The sequence below is a fragment of the Schistocerca americana genome, chromosome X, assembly GCF_021461395.2.
Source record: "Schistocerca americana isolate TAMUIC-IGC-003095 chromosome X, iqSchAmer2.1, whole genome shotgun sequence".
NCBI lineage: Eukaryota > Metazoa > Arthropoda > Insecta > Orthoptera > Acrididae > Schistocerca > Schistocerca americana.
This window is the reverse complement of record NC_060130.1, coordinates 393,611,621-393,634,975: the sequence shown is the minus strand read 5'-3', so window position 1 is coordinate 393,634,975 and position 23,355 is coordinate 393,611,621. Positions and strand designations below refer to the sequence as shown.

General features: G+C 38.4%; 1 protein-coding gene across 1 annotated transcript in view; it reads right to left on the bottom strand.

Moving 5' to 3' along the window:
- Window positions 1-23,355, bottom strand: part of LOC124556041 — a 484,814-nt gene that overhangs the window by 90,695 nt on the left and 370,764 nt on the right. Inside the window, exons 6-7 of the mRNA XM_047130076.1 lie at window positions 22,184-22,330; window positions 17,558-17,703 (exon numbers count right to left, since the gene is read on the bottom strand). Coding sequence (XP_046986032.1) covers window positions 17,558-17,703; window positions 22,184-22,330 — 293 coding nt within the window. The remainder of the gene's footprint in view (window positions 1-17,557; window positions 17,704-22,183; window positions 22,331-23,355) is intronic.

Below are 23,355 nucleotides of genomic sequence, written 5' to 3'. Positions count from 1 at the left end.
GGGCAGTCACAGAGGATGGGATTACTGGTAGTTGGAAGCTCCAACGACAGGCACGTAATGGGGCCCCTTAGGGATATGGCTGCAAGGGAGGGGAAGAAAACCAATGTGCACTCTGAGTGCATACCGGGCGGAGTCATTCCTGATGTGGAAAGGGTCCTTCCGGATGCCAATAAGCGTACAGGGTGCACCCATCTGCAGGTGGTTGCTCATGTCGGCACCAATGATGTGTATCGCTATGGATCGGAGGAAATCCTCTCTGGCTTCCGGCGGCTATCTGATTTGGTGGAGACTGCCAGTCTCGCTAGTGGGATGAAAGCAGAGCTCACCACTTGCAGCATCGTTGACAGGATTGACTGTGGACCTATGGTACAGAGCCGAGTGGAGGGTCTGAATCAGAGGCTGAGACGGTTCTGCGACTGTGTGGGCTGCAGATGCCTTGACTTGCGCCATAGGGTGGTGGGGATACAGGTTCTGCTGGATAGGTCAGGAGTCCACTACACACAGCAGGCGCCTACATGGGTAGCAGGGGTTGTGTGGCATGGACTGGGCAGTTTTTTAGGTTAGAAGGGAAGTACAGAAAGGGCAACAGCCCCAAAGGGTGCGGGGCAAAGTCAGGACATGCGGGTACCAAGCAGCAATCGGTATTGTAATTGTAAACTGTCGAAGCTCCGATGGTAGAGTACCAGAACTTCAAGTGCTGATAGAAAGCACCAAAGCTGAAATCGTTATAGGCACAGAAAGCTGGCTGAAGCCAGAGATAAATTCTGCCGAAATTTTTACAAAGGCACAGACGGTGTTTAGAGAGGTTAGATTGCATGTAACCTGTGGCGGCGTGTTTGTCGCTGTTAGTAGTAGTTTATCCTGAAGTGAAATAGAAGTGGATAGTTGCTGTGAATTATTATGGGTGGAGGTTATACTCAACAACCGAGCTAGGTTAATAGTAGGCTCCTTTTACCGACCTCCCGACTCAGCAGCATTAGTGGCAGAACAACTGAGAGAAAATCTGGAATACATTTCACATAAATTTCCTCTGCACGTTATAGTCTTAGATGGAGATTTCAATTTACCAGATATAGACAGGGACACTAAGATGTTTAGGACGGGTGGTATGGACAGAGCATCGAGTGACATTGTACTGAGTGCACTATCCAAAAACTACCTCGAGCAATTAAACAGAGAACCGACTCGTGGAGATAACATCTTGGACCTACTGATAACAAACAGACCTGCATGTTTTGACTCTGTAAGTGCAGAACAAGGAATCAGTGATCATAAGGCGGTTGCAGCATCCCTGAATATGGAAGTAAATAGGAATATAAAAAAAGGGAGGATGGTTTATCTGTTTAGCAAGAGCAATAGGAGGCAGATTTCAGACTACCTAACAGATCAAAATGAAAATTTCTGTTCCGACACTGACAATGTTGAGTGTTTATGGAAAAAATTCAAGGCAATCGTAAAATGCGTTTTAGACAGGTACGTCCCGAGTAAAACTGTGAGGGATGGGAAAAACCCACCGTGGTTCAACAACAAAGTTAGGAAACTCCTGCGAAAGCAAAGAGGGCTTCACTGCAAATTTAAACGCAGCCAAAACCTCTCAGATAAACAGAAGCTGAACGATGTCAAAGTTAGCATAAGGAGGGCTATGCATGAAGCGTTCAGTGAATTCGAAAGTAAAATTCTATGTACCAACTTGACAGAAAATCCTAGGAAGTTCTGGTCTTACGTTAAATCAGTAAGTGGATCGAAACAGCATATCCAGACACTCTGGGATGATAATGGCTTTGAAACAGAGGATGACACGCATAAAGCTGAAATACTAAATAATTTTTTTCAAAGCTGTTTCACAGAAAAAGACCGCACTGCAGTTCCTTCTCTAAATCCTCACATGAACGAAAAAATGGCTGACATCGAAATAAGTGTCCAAGGAATAGAAAAGCAACTGAAATCAGTCAACAGAGGAAAGTCCACTGGACCTGATGGGATACAATTTGATTCTACACAGAGTACGTGAAAGAACTTGCCCCCCCTTCTAACAGCCATGTACCGCAAGTCTCTAGAGGAACAGAAGGTTCCAAATGATTGGAAAAGAACACAAGTAGTTCCAGTTTTCAAGAAGGGTCGTCGAGCAGATGCGTAAAGCTATAGGCCTATATCTCTGACATTGATCTGTTGTAGAATTTCAAAACATGTTTTTTGCTTGCGTATCATGTCATATCTGGAAACCCAGAATCTACTCTGTAGGAATCAACATGGATTCCGGAAACAGCGATTGTGTGAGACCCAACTCGCTTTATTTGTTCATGAGACCCAGAAAATATTAGATACAGGCTCCCACGTAGATGCCATTTTCCTTGACTTCCGAAAGGCATTCGATACAGTGCCACACTGTCACCTGATAAACAAAGTAAGAGCCTATGGAATATCAGACCAGCTGTGTGGCTGGATTGAAGAGTTTTTAGCAAACAGAACACAGCATGTTGTTATCAATGGAGAGACATCTACAGACGTTAAAGTAACCTCTGGTATGCCACAGGGGAGTGTTATGGGACCATTGCTTTTCACAGTATCTGTAAATGACCTAGTAGATAGTGTCATAAGTTCCATGCAGCTTTTCGCGGATGATGCTGTAGTATACAGAGAAGTTGCAGCATTAGAAAATTGCAGCGAAATGCAGGAAGATCTGCAGCAGGTAGGCACTTGGTGCAGGGAGTGGCAACTGACCCTTAACATTACATTTGTCAATGTATTGCGATTACATAGAAAGAAGGGTCCTTTATTGTATGATTATATGATAGCTGAACAAACACTGGTAGCAGTTACTTCTATAAAATGTCTGGGAGTATGCGTACGGAACAGTTTGAAGTGAAATGATCATATAAAATTAATTGTTGGTAAGGCGAGTGCCAGGTTCAGATTCATTGGGAGAGTCCTTAGAAAATGTAGTCCATCAACAAAGGAGGTGGCTTACAAAACACTCGTTCGACCTATACTTGTGTATTGCTCATCAGTGTGGGATCTGTACCAGGTCGGGTTGACAGAGGAGATAGAGAAGATCCAAAGAAGAGTGAAGCATTTGTCACAGGGTTATTTGGTAATTGTAATAGCGTTACGGAGATGTTTAGCAAACTCAAGTGGCAGACTCTGCAAGAGAGGCACTCTGCATCGCGGTGTAGCTTGCTGTCCAGGTTTCAAGAGGATGCGTTTCTGGATGGGGTATTGAATATATTGCTTCCCCCTACTTATACCTCCCGAGGATATCACGAATGTAAAATTAGAGAGATTTGAGCGCGCACGGAGGCTTTCCGGCAGTCGTTCTTCCCGTGAACCATATGTGACTGGAACAAGTAAGGGAGGTAATGACAGTGGCACGTAAGCTGCCCTCTGCCGCACACCGTTGGGTGGCTTGCGGAGTATAAATGCAGATGTAGATGTAGCATTTAATGATGGCACCGGCAGTTTAAAGACAGTGGTTGCTTATGTAATGGGAAGTCTACAGGTCACACTCAAGTGCTCTTTCAAGTCACAGTACATAGTAAACAGAAGTCTACTCATTGTGTTAGCCAAGAGTTAGCCATTTCTGATGTATCTGTCTGGAGTGTTTTGTTTGTGTTTCATAATGCAAAGGATTCAGTTGTTATAACCCTTTCAGGAAGGTCATAAACAATTATGTGAAGAGTTTTTGGAATTCATCTGCATTTGGAAATGGAAGATAATGATTTCCTTTCATGTTTAGTGTACAATGGTGAGGCTACATTCAACTGAAGTGTAAAAGTGAACTTCCGCAATATAGAGTATGGGGAACACAGCACCCACATTCCATAGTCAAGCATAAGAGAGTGTCTCCAAGACTTCATGTGTTTTGTGCTCATTCTCAATGCCAGATTTACAACACATTCTCTGTTGTGGAAAAGACAGTTACATGAATCACATATTTAGATATGTTATAGATTTGGCTTTTATCACAGCCATGAGAACATGCCAAAAATGCATTTTTCAGCACCAGCAGAGCACCACCACATGAAGAGCATTTTTAACAGTGAGTTTCCTTAACACTGGTTCAGATGCAAGGGGTATATGGCTGTCGTATAGGAGTTCAGACTACGAACTTCATCACAGTACAAACTGACTGATGGAAAGTAACATGCAGACTAACATGTAATTTGATTGGATAGAGTGAAAGTCTGTTTCACCATAAATGTGACTTTTGGCTGCTTAGGGAATCAGAGTATGCAGGAGAAAAATAAAAATACAAAGGATATGGTGAAGTTCAAATCATAAGATAAATATACATGTAATTCAGGTAGAGTATTTTGGTCCATAAACATACACAATGTTGGTTGAGAAAATTTAGAAATAATGATCAAAGTAATATTAATAGTAGTAGTAGTATTAATAATTACAGTAAGGAAAATGAGATAAAGATGAAGACTGTACACAGAGAGATTCAGAGAATGAAGGTATGATGAGAAGTGACACACTGAATAAGACTGAGTGAAGAAAAGTGAACAGCCATAATCAGGTGTCTCCAAGTTGTAAGTCGAGAGAAGGAGGCAAGAGAGCCAAGTAGAGAAGTTCGGGAGACTGTGTGTGATGTAACTGAAGGACTATACTAAAAGAAATCTAAGAACTAAGAGAAAACACAATAAATAAGTAGCAGTGAGAAAGAGTGTAAAGGCCAGACAAAAAGAGGCTGAAATTAAAGGTTAGGCATAGAAATGGCATATAGGACTAATGAGAGAAAGAGAATAAGATAATTGAGGGCATGTGGTACTGGGAAGGTACCAGTGTAGATTCCTCATGCAGTTTGGTGGATACCTATATTTTAGGACAAATTTTTCATGGAAGATTATCTAGTTAGATGACCGAATTCGGCTAGTAAAAGCTGTGTCAATGTCCTTGACATAATTCTGTAATGTATATTTCCCCATAAGGTTCTGAAAATTATTAGTAAATATTTCCATGTCCATTCATCTGTGTAACAAGTGTTATATGGGACATGCCTAAACGTTGCTTAGAAAGATTGCCTGTAAGTTTCTAAGTCATATGAATTTGTTCTGAAGGTAAAATTTATTTATTTGATGACAGTGAAAGTGGTATATGTCAGTGGTTTATGGAGTAGGGTGAATTACATGAATGAGAAACAAAGGTTACGATGTTGATTTAGAACACTTCACCCTTTTCTCTCTCTTCCTTTTCCAGTATCATTTCACATAGCCTCTTGTACTTTATCTGCAATAATCTTCTCTATCTTTCAGTCAGTTGAAGCTTTCTGAACCGTGCTCATTGCTAATGTTCGGTTTGGCTTACTTGGTTGCTTTCATTGTAAGTAGATAGGAAGCAGAGTGAAAAGATAGGAACAACCATCAGTGTGATCACTAAAAAATGGTTCAAATGGCTCTGAGCACTATGGGACTTAACATCTGAGGTCATCAGTCCCCTAGAACATAGAACTACTTAAGCCTAACTAACCTAAGGACGACACACACATCCATCCCCGAGTCAGGATTCGAACCTGCGACCGTAGCGGTCGCACGGTTCAAGACTGAAGCGCCTAGAACCACTCGGCCACTCTGGCCGGCTCAGTGTGAGCACTGTTGGCCCATTCTATTACTACTCTTAATAATAATAATAATAATAATCATCATCATACTTCTCCTCCTCCTCCTCTTCCTCCTCCTCTCCATTGTCATTATAATTAACTTTTGGCTGATTTACAACATACACCTTACTTCTCTTCAACTGTTCCCACCTCTAATCATTTATCTGAATGTATTATTATTATTTAATTATTATTTAGTATTATTATTTAATTATTATTTAGTATTATTATTAGCTACTGCAGAACTGACTCTCATATACTAGAGCCAACTGTTAGTTTTGCCACATGGCATGTTACTCAAATGTTTTTCTTGTAGTAAATATATAAATCATCACTCATTCCCCCTCATTTCTGCCATTTATTTATCACTTAGCTCTGATAAATGAATTTACGATGGACAATGTCATACAAAACTAGGATCAGACCAAAGGGAGGGGAGAAAAAGAAGATGTTTGGAGCTTCTTAATCAATGGGTCTTAGACGTTTTTGCAGTTGATGTCCTTGCCAGTCTATACCACAAACAAACAAAGAAGATAACATGTTTCCTTTAATTGCATTCACTATTATTTTATGGGTTATTGATTTTTGAAAGATGCTTTTGTTTTAAATGGGAATTTCACATAACATAAACACATGCCATGAAAATAGTGTTTGATGTTTATCTGGGATCATCTTGTGGAGCAGTATGCATTTTAACTACAACTCCACAAAACAGTTGAAAATAAATTTTAAAAAAGCACGTAATTACAATACAAAAAGTTATCCATATTAATTTTCTTTAAAATTGCCTTTGACTCAAAAATAGTTGATCATGTTAAAGCAAAGATTCCAAATTATCATTCCCAAAAATATAAAATGTTTACCACTAACACATATAGAACTTCATTTAATTTTTTGCCATCTTGATAATTTTTGTAAACATATCAGGAACAGCAGCAACTTCAATGAACTAGTAATAAATTATAGAGAACAGTCTTGATTGCACAAAATTACTTTTATTCATAAGGGGTGACCAGTTTCAGCACAATGTGGTTCGTCTTCAGATCATACTCCAGTGATGACATGTGGTGGCAATGGAACAAAGTAGGAACTATTTCAGTTTGTTTTCAAATTTTACTTTGCTGTCTGTCAGACATTTTATATCCCTGGATAAGTGATCAAAAAATTTAGTTGCAGCCTTATGCATCACTTTTTGTGCTAAGGACAACCGTAATGTGGGGTATTGAATGTAATTTTTCCTTCTGGTTCAGTAATTATTTACCTCATGGTTCCTTTTAAAATGTAGTGGATTATTCGTGGGGGTATAAATATATTGTGAAGCAGTAGCCAGGATGCTTAAACAGATATCTACGAGGTGACTGTGGGTGAACACCACACATATCATTCTTACAGCACATTTTTTAGCTATGATGTCTTTCTTTCTTAAAGATCAGTTACCCAAAATATTGTTCCATATGACATTACTGAATGAAACTCTACAAAATATGTCAACTTACTGATTGGTCTCTCCATAAGATCTACAATAATTCCAAGTGCAAACATAGCAAAACTATATTATTTTAGGAGTTGCAAAATGTGCTTTTTCCAGTTTAAATTCTTATTATGCTGGCATGATACAGAAATCCCAGTATAGCGGATACAGTGTGTGTTACCAGTCTGGCTATCAGTGATGCAAAAAAAGTGCACCAGTTCTTTGAGAAACAATTTTCTTTGTGAATTTTTGTTATTGTTGTTGCCTTCAGCCTGAAGACTAATTTAAAAACAGCTCTCCACACTATTATATTTTGTGCAAGTCTGTTAATCTCTGAATAACTACTGGAACCCACATCCATCTGAACCTGTGTATTGTACTCGTCTCCTGGTCTGCGTCTATCACTTCTATCCCCCATGCTCCCCTCCAATACGAAACTGACCATTCCTTCATGTATTAGAATTTTTCCTACCAACAGATCCCTTCTTTTAGTCAAGTTATGCCACAAATTTCTTTTCTCATCAATTTTATTCAGTATCTCCTCATTAGTTACTCAATGTACCCATATAATCATCAGCATTCTCCTGTAGCATCACATTTCGAAAGCTTCTATTCTCTTCTTGTCTGAACTGCTTATTGTCCATGTTTCACTTCTGTACAAGGCTACTCTCCAGGCAAATGCCTTCAGAAAAGACTTCTTAACACTTAAATTTATATTTGATGTTAACAAATATCTCTTCTTGAGAAACATTCTTCTTGCCACTGATATTCTACATTTTATATAGTCTCTACATTGGCCTTCATAAGTTATTTTACTGCCCGGCTATCAAAAGCTTACCACTACTTTTAGTGTCTCATTTACTAATGTAATTCTCTACCCATTGTCTGATTTAATTCACCTACATTCCAGATCCTTATTTTGATTTTGTTAATGTTCATTGTATGTCTTCCTTTCAAGACACTGCCTTTTCCATTCAACTGCACTTCCAAGTCCTTTTCTGCACAAGCTGTAAATTGCCTTTTGCTCCCTGTAAATTACCCCTGCTATCTTCAGAACATAAAAGAGCTTATTCTGTCAACATTGTCAAAAGCTATCCCTAAGTCTTCAGCTTTGATGAATGTTTTGAATGACTTCATGATGCCTCCCTCCACTGCCATTCTCTTTATTTGATGTACATTTGTATAACTTCAGCCTTAGGGTATTTTCAAGCATTTTATGGATGATTTTTTAATGGTATATTATTCCACATATGTCCTTACTCCTATGACTCCATGTAATTGTCACAAAATAGTTTATAAATAATTTTTGCTATTTTAGGAGCATGTTACTTTTGAGCTGTTGTTGCAAAGCTTTAAGTCTGCAAATGCTATAAACATACATTTGCCTTTACTTATTCTACTCGCATCTTCTAAGAGAAGTCATAGGGTCAGCATCATTCCTACATACCTCTAGAATCCAAACTGATCTTCTCTGAAATCAGTTTCTACCACTTTTTTGACTATTCGGTAATGAATTTGTGTTTGTATTTTGCAACCATGACTTATTAAACTCAAAGCTCAGTATTATTCACAGTTGTCAGAAACCACTTTTTTTGGAATTATTACATTCTTCTTGAAGTCTTGAGTGTATTCCTGCCATCTCATACATCTTGCACACCAGGTGGAATAGTATTGTTATGGCTGGCTCTTCCAAGAATATCAGCTGTTCTGAGGGAATGTTGGGTACTTGGGGGGCCTAGTTTCAGGTTAGGTCTTTCAGTGCTCTGTCAGTTTCTTCTCACAGCATCATATCTCCCATCTTATCTTCATCTAATTTCTCTTCCCTTTCTATAATATTGCCTTGAAGTTTATTTCCCTTGCATAGCTCCTCTATATATTTCTCCCATTTTCAGCTTCCACTTCTTTGCCTAGTACTGGTTTTCCATCTGAACTCTTGCTGCATCTCTTTTCTCCAAAGGCCTCTTTAGTTTTCTTGTAGTTGGTACATAACTTTCCTCTAGTTATACATGTTTCTATAGACTAACATTTGCCCTCCAGCCACTCCTGCTTAGCCATTTTGCATTTCCTGTCAGTCTCATATTGTAAACATTTGTATTCCCTTTTCATCTGCTTCATTTGCTGCATTTTTATATTTTTTCCTTTCATGAATTAAGTTTCAATATCTCCCTGTGATGTCGAAGGATATCTACTAGGCCTCATCTTTTTACCTGAGTCATCCCTTGCTGCCCTCTGTTTCATCTCTCAAAGCTACCATTTTGTCTTCTACTGTATTCTTTTCCCTTATTTCAGCCAGTTGTTGCCTAATGCTCCCTTTGAAATTCTCAGCAAGCTAGCACTCGTTCATTGAAATTATCCAGGTCACATCTTCTTAATCTCATGCCTTTTTGCTAATTCTTCAGTCTTAATCTACAATCATAACCAATAAATTGTGGTCAGATTCCACATCTGCCCCTGGAAATATCTTACAGTTTAAAATCTGGTTCCAAAATCTCTGTCTTACCATTATGTAATCAATCTGAAACCTTCCAATATCGCCAGGTCTCGTCCACATATACAGTCTCCTTTCAAAGTTATTAAACCAAGTGTTAACAATGATTAAACTATGCTCTGTGCCAAATTTTACCAGGCAGCTTCCACTGTTATCCCTTTCCCCTGGTCCATATTCTCCTATTATTTTTCCTTCTCTTCTTCTTCATATTATCAAATTCTAGTCATTCTTCACAATTAAGTCTTCCTCTCCCTTAACTATTTGAATAATTTCCTTTATCTGATCATACATTCTTTCAATCTCTTCATCACATGCTGAGCTAGGTGGGATATAAATTTTTTCTACTGTGGAGGAAGTTGACTTTGTGCCTATCCTGGTTATAATAATGCCTTCATTATGCTGGTCATAGTAGCTTATCTGTATTCCTATTTTCTTTTTCATTATTAGACCTATTCCTGCAGTAAATTATTTGATTTTTGTATTTCTAAATCTGCATTCACCCAACCATAAGTCCTGTCCATCTTGTCACCAAACTTCAACAATCCCAACTGTATCTTACTTCAACCAATGAAGAATTAGAAATCACTGTTTATTTGAGAGTTCCTATCACTGGCTGTTGAAGGTTTTGCAATGCATCACTCCAGGTTACATGGACCACACACTTTGAGAACTCTCAACCTTGAGGTATGAATGTTTCATAAAACAGAAGAGGATGCTTGCATGTTTTATTTAAACTGTCCAGCAAAGAAAGTGAAGCACCCAGAAGGGGAGGGGAAATGAAATCAAATTTCATGGGTTGAGAGGGTATGTGATGTAATTTCAGTGATTACAAATTTGAGTCAGATTTACAAAGATCTTGATAGTATATGCTCATTTTTTAGTATGATATTGCTCCCCCCCCCCCCCCCCCCCCTGCCCGCAACCTGGATGCATGTACTGATCAGGATGATGCCAGGAGTAATGCTGTTGTACCTCTCCAAAATACTGGAAGAATGAGACTTCCCCCCCCCCTCCGCCCCCCCCCCCCCAGTTCACCAGCATACTTGCTGCTTACAGTCAAGTGAGGTAGCACAGAACCATGATTCTTCTTGTACCAACAATGTAACTTCGTTGATCATCAGTACATGCCTCCCAGTTATGGCACTGCTTGAGATGGAGCTATTTGTGTAGGGGTGTTAATAGCAGCCTAGGCATGGGACAATAATTCCCTGTGTGGCTGCTAATCTTTGATAAACAATGCAGGGTGGCATAGATTGTTGTATGGAGCCAAATACTTGTTCTTGAATGGCAGGTTTGAAGGGTTTACAATGTGCCTGGCGCACAATATGGTGATCCTCCCTTGCCATGATCAGAAGAAGTTGACTGGAACCTTGACGATGAGAATGCCTGCTCTCAGGTTTCCATGCCATCCAACATTAGGTCTCTTGTCACTTATGAATGCCCCCTGAATCTTGACCAGCTGGCCAAATGGAGGCCCACAATGAGGTCTCATTCAAAGTCTGTCATGTGTTGATAATGTTATCTGTGTGTCCCTCACAATGATTACTCAACATCTAATGCTTTTCATTCTCCCCATATACCCTACCATGTCTGGTAACGACACTAAACATGAACAACTCTAATGCACTCTGGTGGCCATTCCCTACCTCTCACAGAGAACTGCAACTCCAGTCACTTGCATACTGCTAATGGTGTGTACATGTATGAAGTTACATTGATATAAGACCATGTCTTATGGGTGCTACTTTCTTTTTTTTGGCAGGCAGTGTATCTGTTTTATGAGGCATGTTTTTTAAGTAAGGTCTGTTTGAACATAAGTACACAACAAAAGGTTATTTCAAAAAAGTAAATTTATTTTCAGAAATTACATACTTGACTCTATTTTTTGACATAGGTGTCAAGTTTGTTCAAACATGTATTATACCTCCCAACCAATTTTAAAATACCCTCTTCATGCAAACTTGCCACCTGCTCCAATAATCAAGAGTCCACTGCGGTTTTCACGTCGTCATCATCATTGTAACAGTTGCCACTGAGGTTTTGTTTGAGGTGGAGGAAAAGATAGTAATCACTCGGTGCAAGATCAGGACTGTAGAGTGGGTGGTCTAAAACTTCCCAGCCAAAACTGTCCAATAAATTGCTGGTGTGACCTGCAGTGTGAGGTCTTGCATTGTCATGGAGAAGGACAATTCCCTTTGTCAGCATGCCATGACTTTTGTTTTGAATCGCTCTGCATAGCTTTCTCAGGGTTTGGCAGTATGCTCCTGCATTGATAGTGGCTCCTTGTTGCACGAAGTCAACCAACAAAACACCATGCCTAATCCAAAACACTGACACCGTGATTTTGCACTAGGACACAGTCTGTTTGGCCTTCACCTTTACAAGTGAGTGTGTGTGTCTCCATTCCATGCTCTGTTGCTTCGATTTGGGAGTGATAGGCGAAACCCATGTTTCATCTCCAGTTACGATCTGACTCAAGAAGCTATCACCTTCTTCGTGATAATGAGTCAAGAACTTCATTGCACACTCAAATCTTTGGTTTTTGTGGTCCTCTGTTAGGGGTTTCGGGACCCAACGGGAGGACAGTTTCCTAAACTTTAGGTGTTCAGAAACAATGTTGTAAAGCACTGATCTCGACACCTAAGGAAATTCATTTGAGAGACCTCTTATTGTGAAACGCCTGTTCTCACGAATCCAACCAGAGCAGTCCTCATCGTGGATGTTGTCATGGCCATCTTCGAATTCTTGTACCCACTTACGCACTTTGCTTTCACTCATAACCGTAGCACCGTACACTTAGCAAATCTGTCGATGAATTTCTGCAGCAGACAGGTTCCTTGCAGACAAAAACCGTATCACTGAGCACACCTCACATGCGGCGGGTGAGTTGATAGCCTTAAACATTTTGAAAGCACAGAACAGAACCATACAGGTTAACTACAGAGCTGAAACTGAGCACAGCTGTTCCCGAGGCATGCCGGTACACAGTGCATACGCTCATTGCAATATGCATGTGAACTACTAGTGCCTACAACAAAACAGACCTTACTTAAAAAACATGCCTCGTATTTAGTGTGTGCCATATGGTCAAACACATAAGATACAAAGAATAGTAAAAACGAGTACAAAATTTCAATAAGAAAACATAAATCCCAACTGTCAGAAACAGACAGATTTTTTTATGTATTTGGTTTGTATCTCAGGTAACAGTGACAACAAGATTGACAGCCAGAGCCAGAGTAGTGTTAAAGTGTATTCTGTGCACAAACAGAGGGACAATATTGTGCAATGTCACCAGTTTTCTCACAGTCTCGCTTGATATGTTAGGCCTATACCACATGCTTCAACTGATTGTTGCCTTAAGTGGTGCATCTCCCTACCTCCCACATTCTTACTTCCACTCTAGTACTCAGAAAAGTTTTGTTACAACAAGGGACACCTAATATGTAGTCTACAAGATACTATGTAAAGAGCAGTTATACACTCCTGGAAATGGAAAAAAGAACACATTGACACCGGTGTGTCAGACCCACCATACTTGCTCCGGACACTGCGAGAGGGCTGTACAAGCAATGATCACACGCACGGCACAGCGGACACACCAGGAACCGCGGTGTTGGCCGTCGAATGGCGCTAGCTGCGCAGCATTTGTGCACCGCCGCCGTCAGTGTCAGCCAGTTTGCCATGGCATACGGAGCTCCATCGCAGTCTTTAACACTGGTAGCATGCCGCGACAGCGCGGACGTGAACCGTATGTGCAGTTGACAGACTTTGAGCGAGGGCGTATAGTGGGCATGCGGGAGGCCGGGTGGACGTACCGCCGGATTGCTCAACACGTGGGGCGTGAGGTCTCCACAGTACATCGATGTTGTCGCCAGTGGTCGGCGGAAGGTGCACGTGCCCGTCGACCTGGGACCGGACTGCAGCGACGCACGGATGCACGCCAAGACCGTAGGATCCTACGCAGTGCCGTAGGGGACCGCACCGCCACTTCCCAGCAAATTAGGGACACTGTTGCTCTTGGAGTATCGGCGAGGACCATTCGCAACCGTCTCCATGAAGCTGGGCTACGGTCCCGCACACCGTTAGGCCGTCTTCCGCTCACGCCCCAACATCGTGCAGCCCGCCTCCAGTGGTGTCGCGACAGGCGTGAATGGAGGGACGAATGGAGACGTGTCGTCTTCAGCGATGAGAGTCGCTTCTGCCTTGGTGCCAATGATGGTCGTATGCGTGTTTGGCGCCGTGCAGGTGAGCGCCACAATCAGGACTGCATACGACCGAGGCACACAGGGCCAACACCCGGCATCATGGTGTGGGGAGCGATCTCCTACACTGGCCGTACACCACTGGTGATCGTCGAGGGGACACTGAATAGTGCACGGTACATCCAAACCGTCATCGAACCCATCGTTCTACCATTCCTAGACCGGCAAGGGAACGTGCTGTTCCAACAGGACAATGCACGTCCGCATGTATCCCGTGCCACCCAACGTGCTCTAGAAGGTGTAAGTCAACTACCCTGGCCAGCAAGATCTCCGGATCTGTCCCCCATTGAGCATGTTTGGGACTGGATGAAGCGTCGTCTCACGCGGTCTGCACGTCCAGCACGAACGCTGGTCCAACTGAGGCACCAGGTGGAAATGGCATGGCAAGCCATTCCACAGGACTACATCCAGCATCTCTACGATCGTCTCCATGGGAGAATAGCAGCCTGCATTGCTGCGAAAGGTGGATATACACTGTACTAGTGCCGACATTGTGCATGCTCTGTTGCCTGTGTCTATGTGCCTGTGGTTCTGTCAGTGTGATCATGTGATGTATCTGACCCCAGGAATGTGTCAATAAAGTTTCCCCTTCCTGGGACAATGAATTCACGGTGTTCTTATTTCAATTTCCAGGAGTGTATATGGAGTACAATGAGTAGAAGTTCTTGCTTTAAATGACTGTTTAGTGAGTAACTGTACACATTTTCTGTACCCAACCCAGGACTTTTTGGAAACTATTTTAATTACTAACAAAGCAGGATTCAGTTGTGACAGCATAATTAACATTAAAAATAATTATGGTTGGATGCAATCCTGTGTGCACATTATCTACATCAGTTTTAGTTAATGAGCGTGCAGGTACCTTAGAAGTCAGTTGTGGGGTCTCACAAGGAGAAATCTACAGGGGTGGCATTGGCTTTTTGAAACCATCTATGTGGTGTAAAAGGTAAGGGTCCCATGTATCTCATCCTGCAGCCATTCACCCTGGTGGGTCCTTATGCGTGAATAATTGACGGAAAAAAAAATTGCATGATGTTATAGAGCCATAAAATAGACAGTTTTACTTATAGAGGGGTTGTAGCATAATTGTTAGCATATGAGCGTGATGTGCTGAAGCTTATAGGCTCAAGTTTCAACAGGTGTTTCAATACCTTTTATTTTTAAATGTATATCAAAATTACTTTGATAATTATTTTTATTCAGTTGATTGATTTAAATATATATTTTTAAAAATGTTTTAATCCTTTGTCACATCATTTCAATCGTTGTATTAACTTTATCATTTGTTCTTGTTTTTTCTTCCTAACATTCTATTTTCACTTGGAATCTTTGTGCATGTGATTTCAATTACTTTTATTTATCTATCACGATATTTAAGCATTTGAAAATTCTGATCTATCAGTTAAAAAACAAAAGAAGTAATAGTATATTTATACTGACTGTACAGTGGTATCAAAAATGCATTTTTTGTTACATACAAGATGTACATTTGGATGGTAAACTTCATACAGACATTTAAAACATAAATTACTGTTGCACTATGGACAAAATAAGGCAGCTGAAGATTCAAATGAGAGAAGGGATTATAAATAAGTGCACAAAATGAGGAACAGAAATGATCATTCCAATAACATGGACAAAAATGTAATTAATATGATGATTAAAATGACATGATAAAGGATTAGAATTTTTTTAAAGCGTTTAAATCAATCAACTGAATAAATATAATGATCTAAGTCATTTTGCTAAAGATTAAGAAATTAAAAGAATTTGAAGCACCTGATAAGATTTGAATCCACAACCTTCTGCACACCACGTTTATTTGCTAATCACTATGTTATGCCTCAGGGTAAGGCTCTAGAACATAATACAAAATTACAATTTTTTTCAGCAATTACTTGCAAATGAGGGCCCACCAGTGTGAATGGCTGCAGGATGTGATACCTGGGACCCTAATCTACATCACTATTATAGATGGGGACCTCTCCTGGTTAGCTTTTGTTTCATAGTGTGACGGGGAGTGTTAGAAACATCTAAAACTTGCACTACCATAGCTCCTTCAGAATATTTAATAATACATGGTTCATGCATGACAGAGCACCAGCCTATTTCTTTCATGGCGTGTAATGCACACCATGTTTATTACAAAAATTGTGGATGGTCTGGAAGATGGGATTACTGGTGCATTCCACAGAATCTTAAATGTGCCTGGAGTGCTTGTAACAGGAAGGTAGTCAAAACAAAACTTTTATCAGAGTGGGTAGCACTTACTGGAAAGATCTCGGAGTGTTTAGCCAGTAAGACGTATTGAAATAGCCTTTTTAAACATATCAAAAGTTACTATTTAGAAACTGGAAGGCTTTTTCCTCCCTCTTTTGGTCTCAGGAACACACTCCAGCAATTTGCATCATTGTTTGATTGCCATTCTGTGTGTCTATCCACAAATGAACATCATGTACTCATGTATAAAAGTGAATTGTGTTATGTATCCTATAAAAAGACCTGTTTCACTTTGTGTAAGTGTCTAACATGATGACTTGAGTTGCTTCCAACTGTTTCATTAGGATTATGGGAGTAGGTTAGGGACACGGAAGTCATCAAAGTGATGTCCAATTGAATGACTTACACCAGGCCACTGAACCACACGAAATTATTGTTTTTGTACATATCTGACAGTGGGTTACAAGAGACAATAACTACACCTGGGAAGACAAGAAACTGAAAATACAAGGATGTGGACAGAGAAAGAATTTCATGGAAAACTGAATAGAAGGAAAGAGTGCAGACGGAGCAAGGGATGTAAGTTAGAATGACATACACATGAGTTTATGGTTAAATTTTGGGAGAGGGATGGGAGCAGTGTATACTTCAAATAAAATTGGCATAGACGAGCATGCAGTCCCAAGGATTAAGCAGGAAGATGAATCAGTCATGTTTTCGGACAATATCATATACAAATTTCAGTTATTTTTCATCTCTATTGAAGGTATTTTACCAGATTTATAGCATTGGAACAGAATCCTCCAATTTGTCACCTTACACTAAGAATTTTGGTGATGGGCTTGTTTTTCAAGATGATAATGCACAAGAACACTCCACTTATGAATATTTGCCACTAGGAAGCAGGAACTAACCAAATGAAGTTGTCTGCAGACTGTGATGATGGCATGAACCAGAATGAGAATGTTTGGAACTAGCTGAACTTGCAGCATGTTTGCAAGAGATCCTCTATGGTTTTACCAGGCTAACATTAGGGACAAAGTCAGATTTAAGTAGAAGTTAATTGGTAAATTTTGCATGACTGAAATCTGGGCTAAGACTATGATAGAATTCAATCTATCATTAAGTATTCATATTTACATACATCCCATTACCAACAGATACATTTTATGCAATATTCATGCCATTTAACAGATATGCAAACCAAATTTGGCATTGGAGAGTATCTATATTTCAAGGGTACTATACAGTGAAACAGTATTACTTTAATAATAGACTGAGGAGTAGGACAAGACATTTTTCACTGCTGTGTGCAAATATAAATGTAGCACAGTAACAACAGATAGCTATTGTGACAAAACTAATGTAGGATTTATTAGGAATGTATTTACTGCTTTATTTAAACATTCCTGATAAGTTCTTAATCACCAACAAATTGCTGCTTTTATAATGACTTAGGTTATGAATCTTAGTTACAGTACAATCCTTCTTTTTTTTAGGATAAAAATGTCTACCTGCAGTGGACTGCCATTTTGATGACATCATATCATCTGTTGATCGCTGTTGATGCACCAGTTCATTAATTGGTGAGTAATTGTTCGTCCTTGCCAAGTTGTCCATCGGTACTGTAGGAGGTGGTAAACAGTTTTCTGGATTTAATCTGAAACATTAATACAGAACTTCATATAGGTTATTACCATCATTAATTTGGTTATTATCATTACTGGGATGGTGTCTTTGTTTCGTCAGAAGATTTCTCTGAGCATCTCAGGACTTTCCATGCTGAAATTCCAAATTTCCCTGAATCAATTTTTGTTGTATTTAAGAGCAAGATTTACTTTACTAGTTTTTGTGTTTCTACATCACATATTAGTGATTATTCCAAGTTCAACAGTGATTAAAAACAAGATACACATGAAACTGAAGATGTTGTTGTTATTCAATAAATAATATTCAATCATTATACTTTATTATGCAGTTACTTAAGTAATGTCATCCTCTCAACTACCTGCAGAGAAGAACACTAAATGAAGAATATGTATGCTCAAATGAAGATCATGTATGCTCAGAACCACATTTCAAATGATGTCCTGCAGTCTGCCATTGTCAAGCCTTAAACAAAGAAGCCACCAGACACCAGCATTCTGGTCGGTTTGTTGCCATTACAGAATAACTGTGTGCTTAATATCCATAACAACCAGTTCTGAATTTGATATGTATTTGTGTCTTTTTGTGATACCAAATAAAACAAAATTAAAGCCACTGGCAATAGCTTTAGTTGTGTAAATAAAATTACAGTGGAAGGGAAAAAAACAAATATTCATGCTTGTATCATATCAGTTTTTTTCCACAACAAAGGCAAATTAAACACCATATGCAGTTTTCAATAGAATACATTCTAGAGCCCAAATAATGGCCTGAAAATTTGGAAACCTGGAGCAACAATGGAAAACTAAGCTTCCTGATACAGATTTGTCAAAATAATGTAGGGACTGCTCCTAATTATGCTGTAATACTTTTTCAGTACCACTGACAAAACTAATGAAATTACAGAAACACAGTGCAATAAACTGTGACTTAAGCTCTGATTTTCTGAATGTGCCGATGGAGAGATTAGTACCTAAATCTCTACCTAGATACCAAATAGTGAAAACAAAACAACAATTTATTTACAATTTTATCAAATCTCCTATAAATTATATTCCATAATTAACATAGTCCCCCACAATTATGTGCTGTGTTATGACATTGTGTAATAAATCTCAAGTATGGTATATGAGAAATTCTCACAGGAGCATGACTCAGACTATAGGCACATGAGTGTGATATCAAAAAAGTTTCATAGCAACTATGCATTATGTTTCAGACTGGGAATGGTCACTGTTCAGCTGAAGCATGACACTATGACATAGATGAAAAAGTATTACTTTGCGCTGAAGTTACTAAAAAAGAATCAGAGCCTGAATATTCAATGCTGATCTACAAAATATGTGTGTTAAAATATGGATCCATATTTGTAATTTGTGTACAAGCTTTCTGTGTTCACACCTATGGTGAAAAACAGTAAAAGAGATAAGAATACAGAGAGGCTTCACTGCCCTGGCTCTAAAGCAAGTTGAGCAATACTGCCTCGTGTTTTATTTAGTGAAAAAAATGTGTTTTCTAGGATACTAATGGATAATATGTAAAAGAATGACAAAAGAACACCCAATGGTTAATATTTAGCTGTAACATTTAGAAATGAAAATACCCTGATTATGGTGGATAAAGACTTTATACAGTACTTCATCTCTCAGCAACATCAGTGATTTACATAAAAATGCTGTTGACACAGATTATCAGTTAAATGACTTTATCAAGGAGAAGGCATTGAATCATAGTAAGGTAACTTAGGTCTGCTTGCTATAATACCATTCCTGGCAGAAATAAATTATTTTTTTCTGCTCTCTGTTCCAAAAGAAGTATACATAGGCCACTATGTATAGTGAAATATCCAAATTCTTATCCAAGCTGTAATTTTAAAAATCTTATTATTCAGTATATAGATAACAAGTAGCCCATAACAGAGTAAATGGTTCATGTAAAAACTTCTTATTTAAAGAAATATACAAAATTTAGGAATCAAAAAACCCATGTGCACTTGCAAACTTGTCTGGCTAATAATTATTTGTTCTATAATTTACATACCTTATTTGAAAGCTATCACTTTCTTTTCTCTGGCTAAAATCTTGAATATTCTAAAACTGTGTAGTTACAAAGTTCTACCTATGTAAAACTGTATTATGGTAAGTATTTAAGAATATTCAAATCTTAGAATGAGATCCTTTTAAAAATGCAATGTTATTGCCTGGTAGCTCTAATTTTTCTATGATATTGTAGGAACTTTGCATCATAATCAGAATAATGCAAGCACTGCAATATCATATTTATGTGCGATACGGGGGAGCGACTTGTAAGTACAGTGTCTGACCTGTAAGGGAATATACATCATGGATGTACGAGTACAGGTCATAGATGCATGGTTGATGACATTTGGAAGTTTGGGTCTGGTCATGAGTCATGCATGGATAGCCAAGTGATAAGCGGGAAATCCGGGTTCGAGTCCTGTTCCGGCACAAATTTTCACTCTTGTCATTCTGTTCTGCAGCTGATGGTTGTCCTTATTCACAACTGCAAATTCATTTAATGTATCAAATTTTTTGTTTCCAAAAATGTATAATTTTAGTAAAACAGAATGTTAGTTAATGAAATGTTTTATTCAGAATATTTGAGTTTCCTGAAATTTCTTGGTGTGCTTTTCTGAATCTCATGGATAAAACTGTGTCTCAAAAATTCCATGACAAGAAGTAGAACCTAATGTTTAGGTAATTTAGCAGTATTACACACATCTTTAAACAGGGATTGTGCACAAAACCAGCCAATCTGTCTGCATCCAGAATTCATAATAAAAAAATTATTATGTTAGTCCATCAGTGAGTAAATTTTCATGATAATAGTATATAGAGTCATTGGCTTCAATTCCCAACCAAACATTTAATGAGTATTGACAATATATTATTGCCACTTTTAAAATTTTGTTAGAATCCTTGTAGTCTGTGTAGCTTAGTGATGTGTTTTAAGCATGATGCTTACTATTCAAAAGCTGATAACCATCAGATTGGGACAGTAATAATCCATGATGCTGTATCAAGTTAGTTAAAAATTACCCAAAGCTGCCAATGATCAACAACTGGACTTTAGTAGAAGATGAAGACTTCTGAGGCACCACCCATCCATTCTGACATGTCATCAAGTTTACATTGCTGAGTATAAAATTCTGCTTAAACCTTAATGCAATTTAGTATGCTCTTTTGTACAGAAAGTAGTGTTCCAATAAAAATTTTTACAAAAGTATGAATTGTGTAGGGGATGCTTGTGGTCTAAAACTTTCAGAAAAGCACACAGAGTTAATACGGAAATGTTTTAGAAACAGTTTACTTTCAGTTAGATGTAAATATCACGTAGTTACATTAATCTGCATTTAAAATGAGTGAAGAAAAGTACATGATCAAATCCAGAATCTCAAATTCACAGATGAGATACATTATGGACTAAGCTACCTGATCAGTTGATATACTACAAAATTTTTGGTTGATAATATGTCTAAAGAATTAAAAAATATCATAGTCCCTTGAACAATTACATATAACATCTTTATCCTAATGAGTTTTTCGTCTGCTGGTAACCTAAAGCCACATTTCACACTATAATTTCCCATGTACATTTGGATTGCAAGATTTAGTGTCATAGTCCGTTCTCACCTTGCTTGATGAACTTGATGGACTTTACATGCACTGAATTCTGCTTATGATTAGATATGGCACCACAATGGTTGCTCCACCTTTCTTTTCATCTCTTCTCTTTGTTAACAACAATGTTGTATGATTGTGAAGGGCATCATATTTTTTCTTTGGGTGCGTTACTACAGTTTTATTACAAATACTGAATGAATGACCTTTTCTACTATTACATTTTTGTATATCTTTTTATGCTTTTATTTTACATAACTACAGATACTGGTAGTTATGCTTTTATTATCCTATACATACATGATTTTCCCATTAATTGTTCTAATTCACTTCTTTTTTTAAAAAAAAATCCTTCTGTTTAGCATCACTTTTGAACTTGATATGCTGTATGATTCTGATGGTGACTTGGTTGCTCTGTAAATAAGGATAGACAAGTTTGTGTTACTATGTTTCACTGAACTAAATAAATGTCATGCGTGCTTTTTCACAATTGTAGTATTTATAATGAAAGTGGGAATACAGACATTCCAGTCTGGATGGAAAACTGCTCAAACCAATAGCTACGCAATTAATGGGAAAATCATGTATGTATAAGATAATAAAAGCATAACTATCAGTATATGTAGTTACGTAAAATAAAAGCATAAAAAGATATACAAAAATTTAATAGTAGAAAAGGTCGTTCATTCAGTATTTGTGATAAAACTGTAGTAGCATACCCAAATAAAAAATATGATGCCCTTCAGAATCAAACAACATCTTTTAATATGGCTACAGGCTGGTGAATTTATTTCCTTCAAGGGCAACTATTTCCAATTATCATTAAATACTATTCATATTACAGTTACTTACGGGTATTTGCTACACTGAACATGCAAGAAGTTCAGAGCCTTATCTAATATTTGTTGAGAGAATTCTACAGCAGACTCTGGGTCAGCTGCTGATCCACAATTACGTTTTGTTTCACTCAGAACACATTCACGAAACTGATTATGGAAACTGAAAGGAACAAAAATGCATTAGAATATGTTTCTGAACTCACTGAAGATTGTATTTTGCAAAATATCCATAAATCTTCAACAAATGAGATACACTAAGACAAATATACTAGTAAATTGATGTTAAATGGTAAGGGCTGTAATGCATTATAGATTTACAGAATAAAAATTACGTTATTTTCAGGGAAAAAATCAAATCATATACGATATTCATGTCTGCATTGTAAATATTATCTTTTATGAAACAGATATCATTGTTGTTGTTGTGGTCTTCAGTCCTGAGACTGGTTTGATGCAGCTCTCCATGCTACTCTATCCTGTGCAAGCTTTTTCATCTCCCAGTACCTACTGCAACCTACATCCTTCTGAATCTGCTTAGTGTATTCATCTCTTGGTCTCCCTCTACGATTTTTACCCTCCACGCTGCCCTCCAATACTAAATTGGTGATCCCTTGATGCCTCAGAACATGTCCTACCAACCAATCCCTTCTTCTGGTCAAGTTGTGCCACAAACTTCTCTTCTCCCCAATCCTATTCAATACTTCCTCATTAGTTATGTGATCTACCCATCTAATCTTCAGCATTCTTCTGTAGCACCACATTTCAAAAGCTTCTATTCTCTTCTTGTCCAAACTATTTATCGTCCATGTTTCACTTCCATACATGCCTACACTCCATACGAATACTTTCAGAAATGACTTCCTGACACTTAAATCAATACTGGATGTTAACAAATTTCTCTTCTTCAGAAACGCTTTCCTTGCCATTGCCAGCCTACATTTTATATCCTCTCTACTTTGACCATCATCAGTTATTTTGCTCCCCAAATAGCAAAACTCCTTTACTACTTTAAGTGCCTCATTTCCTAATCTAATTCCCTCAGCATCACCCGACTTAATTAGACTACATTCCATTATCCTTGTTTTGCTTTTGTTGACGTTCATCTTATATCCTCCTTTCAAGACACTGTCCATTCCATTCAACTGCTCTTGCAAATCATATGTAACTATAATATAGAAAAATATA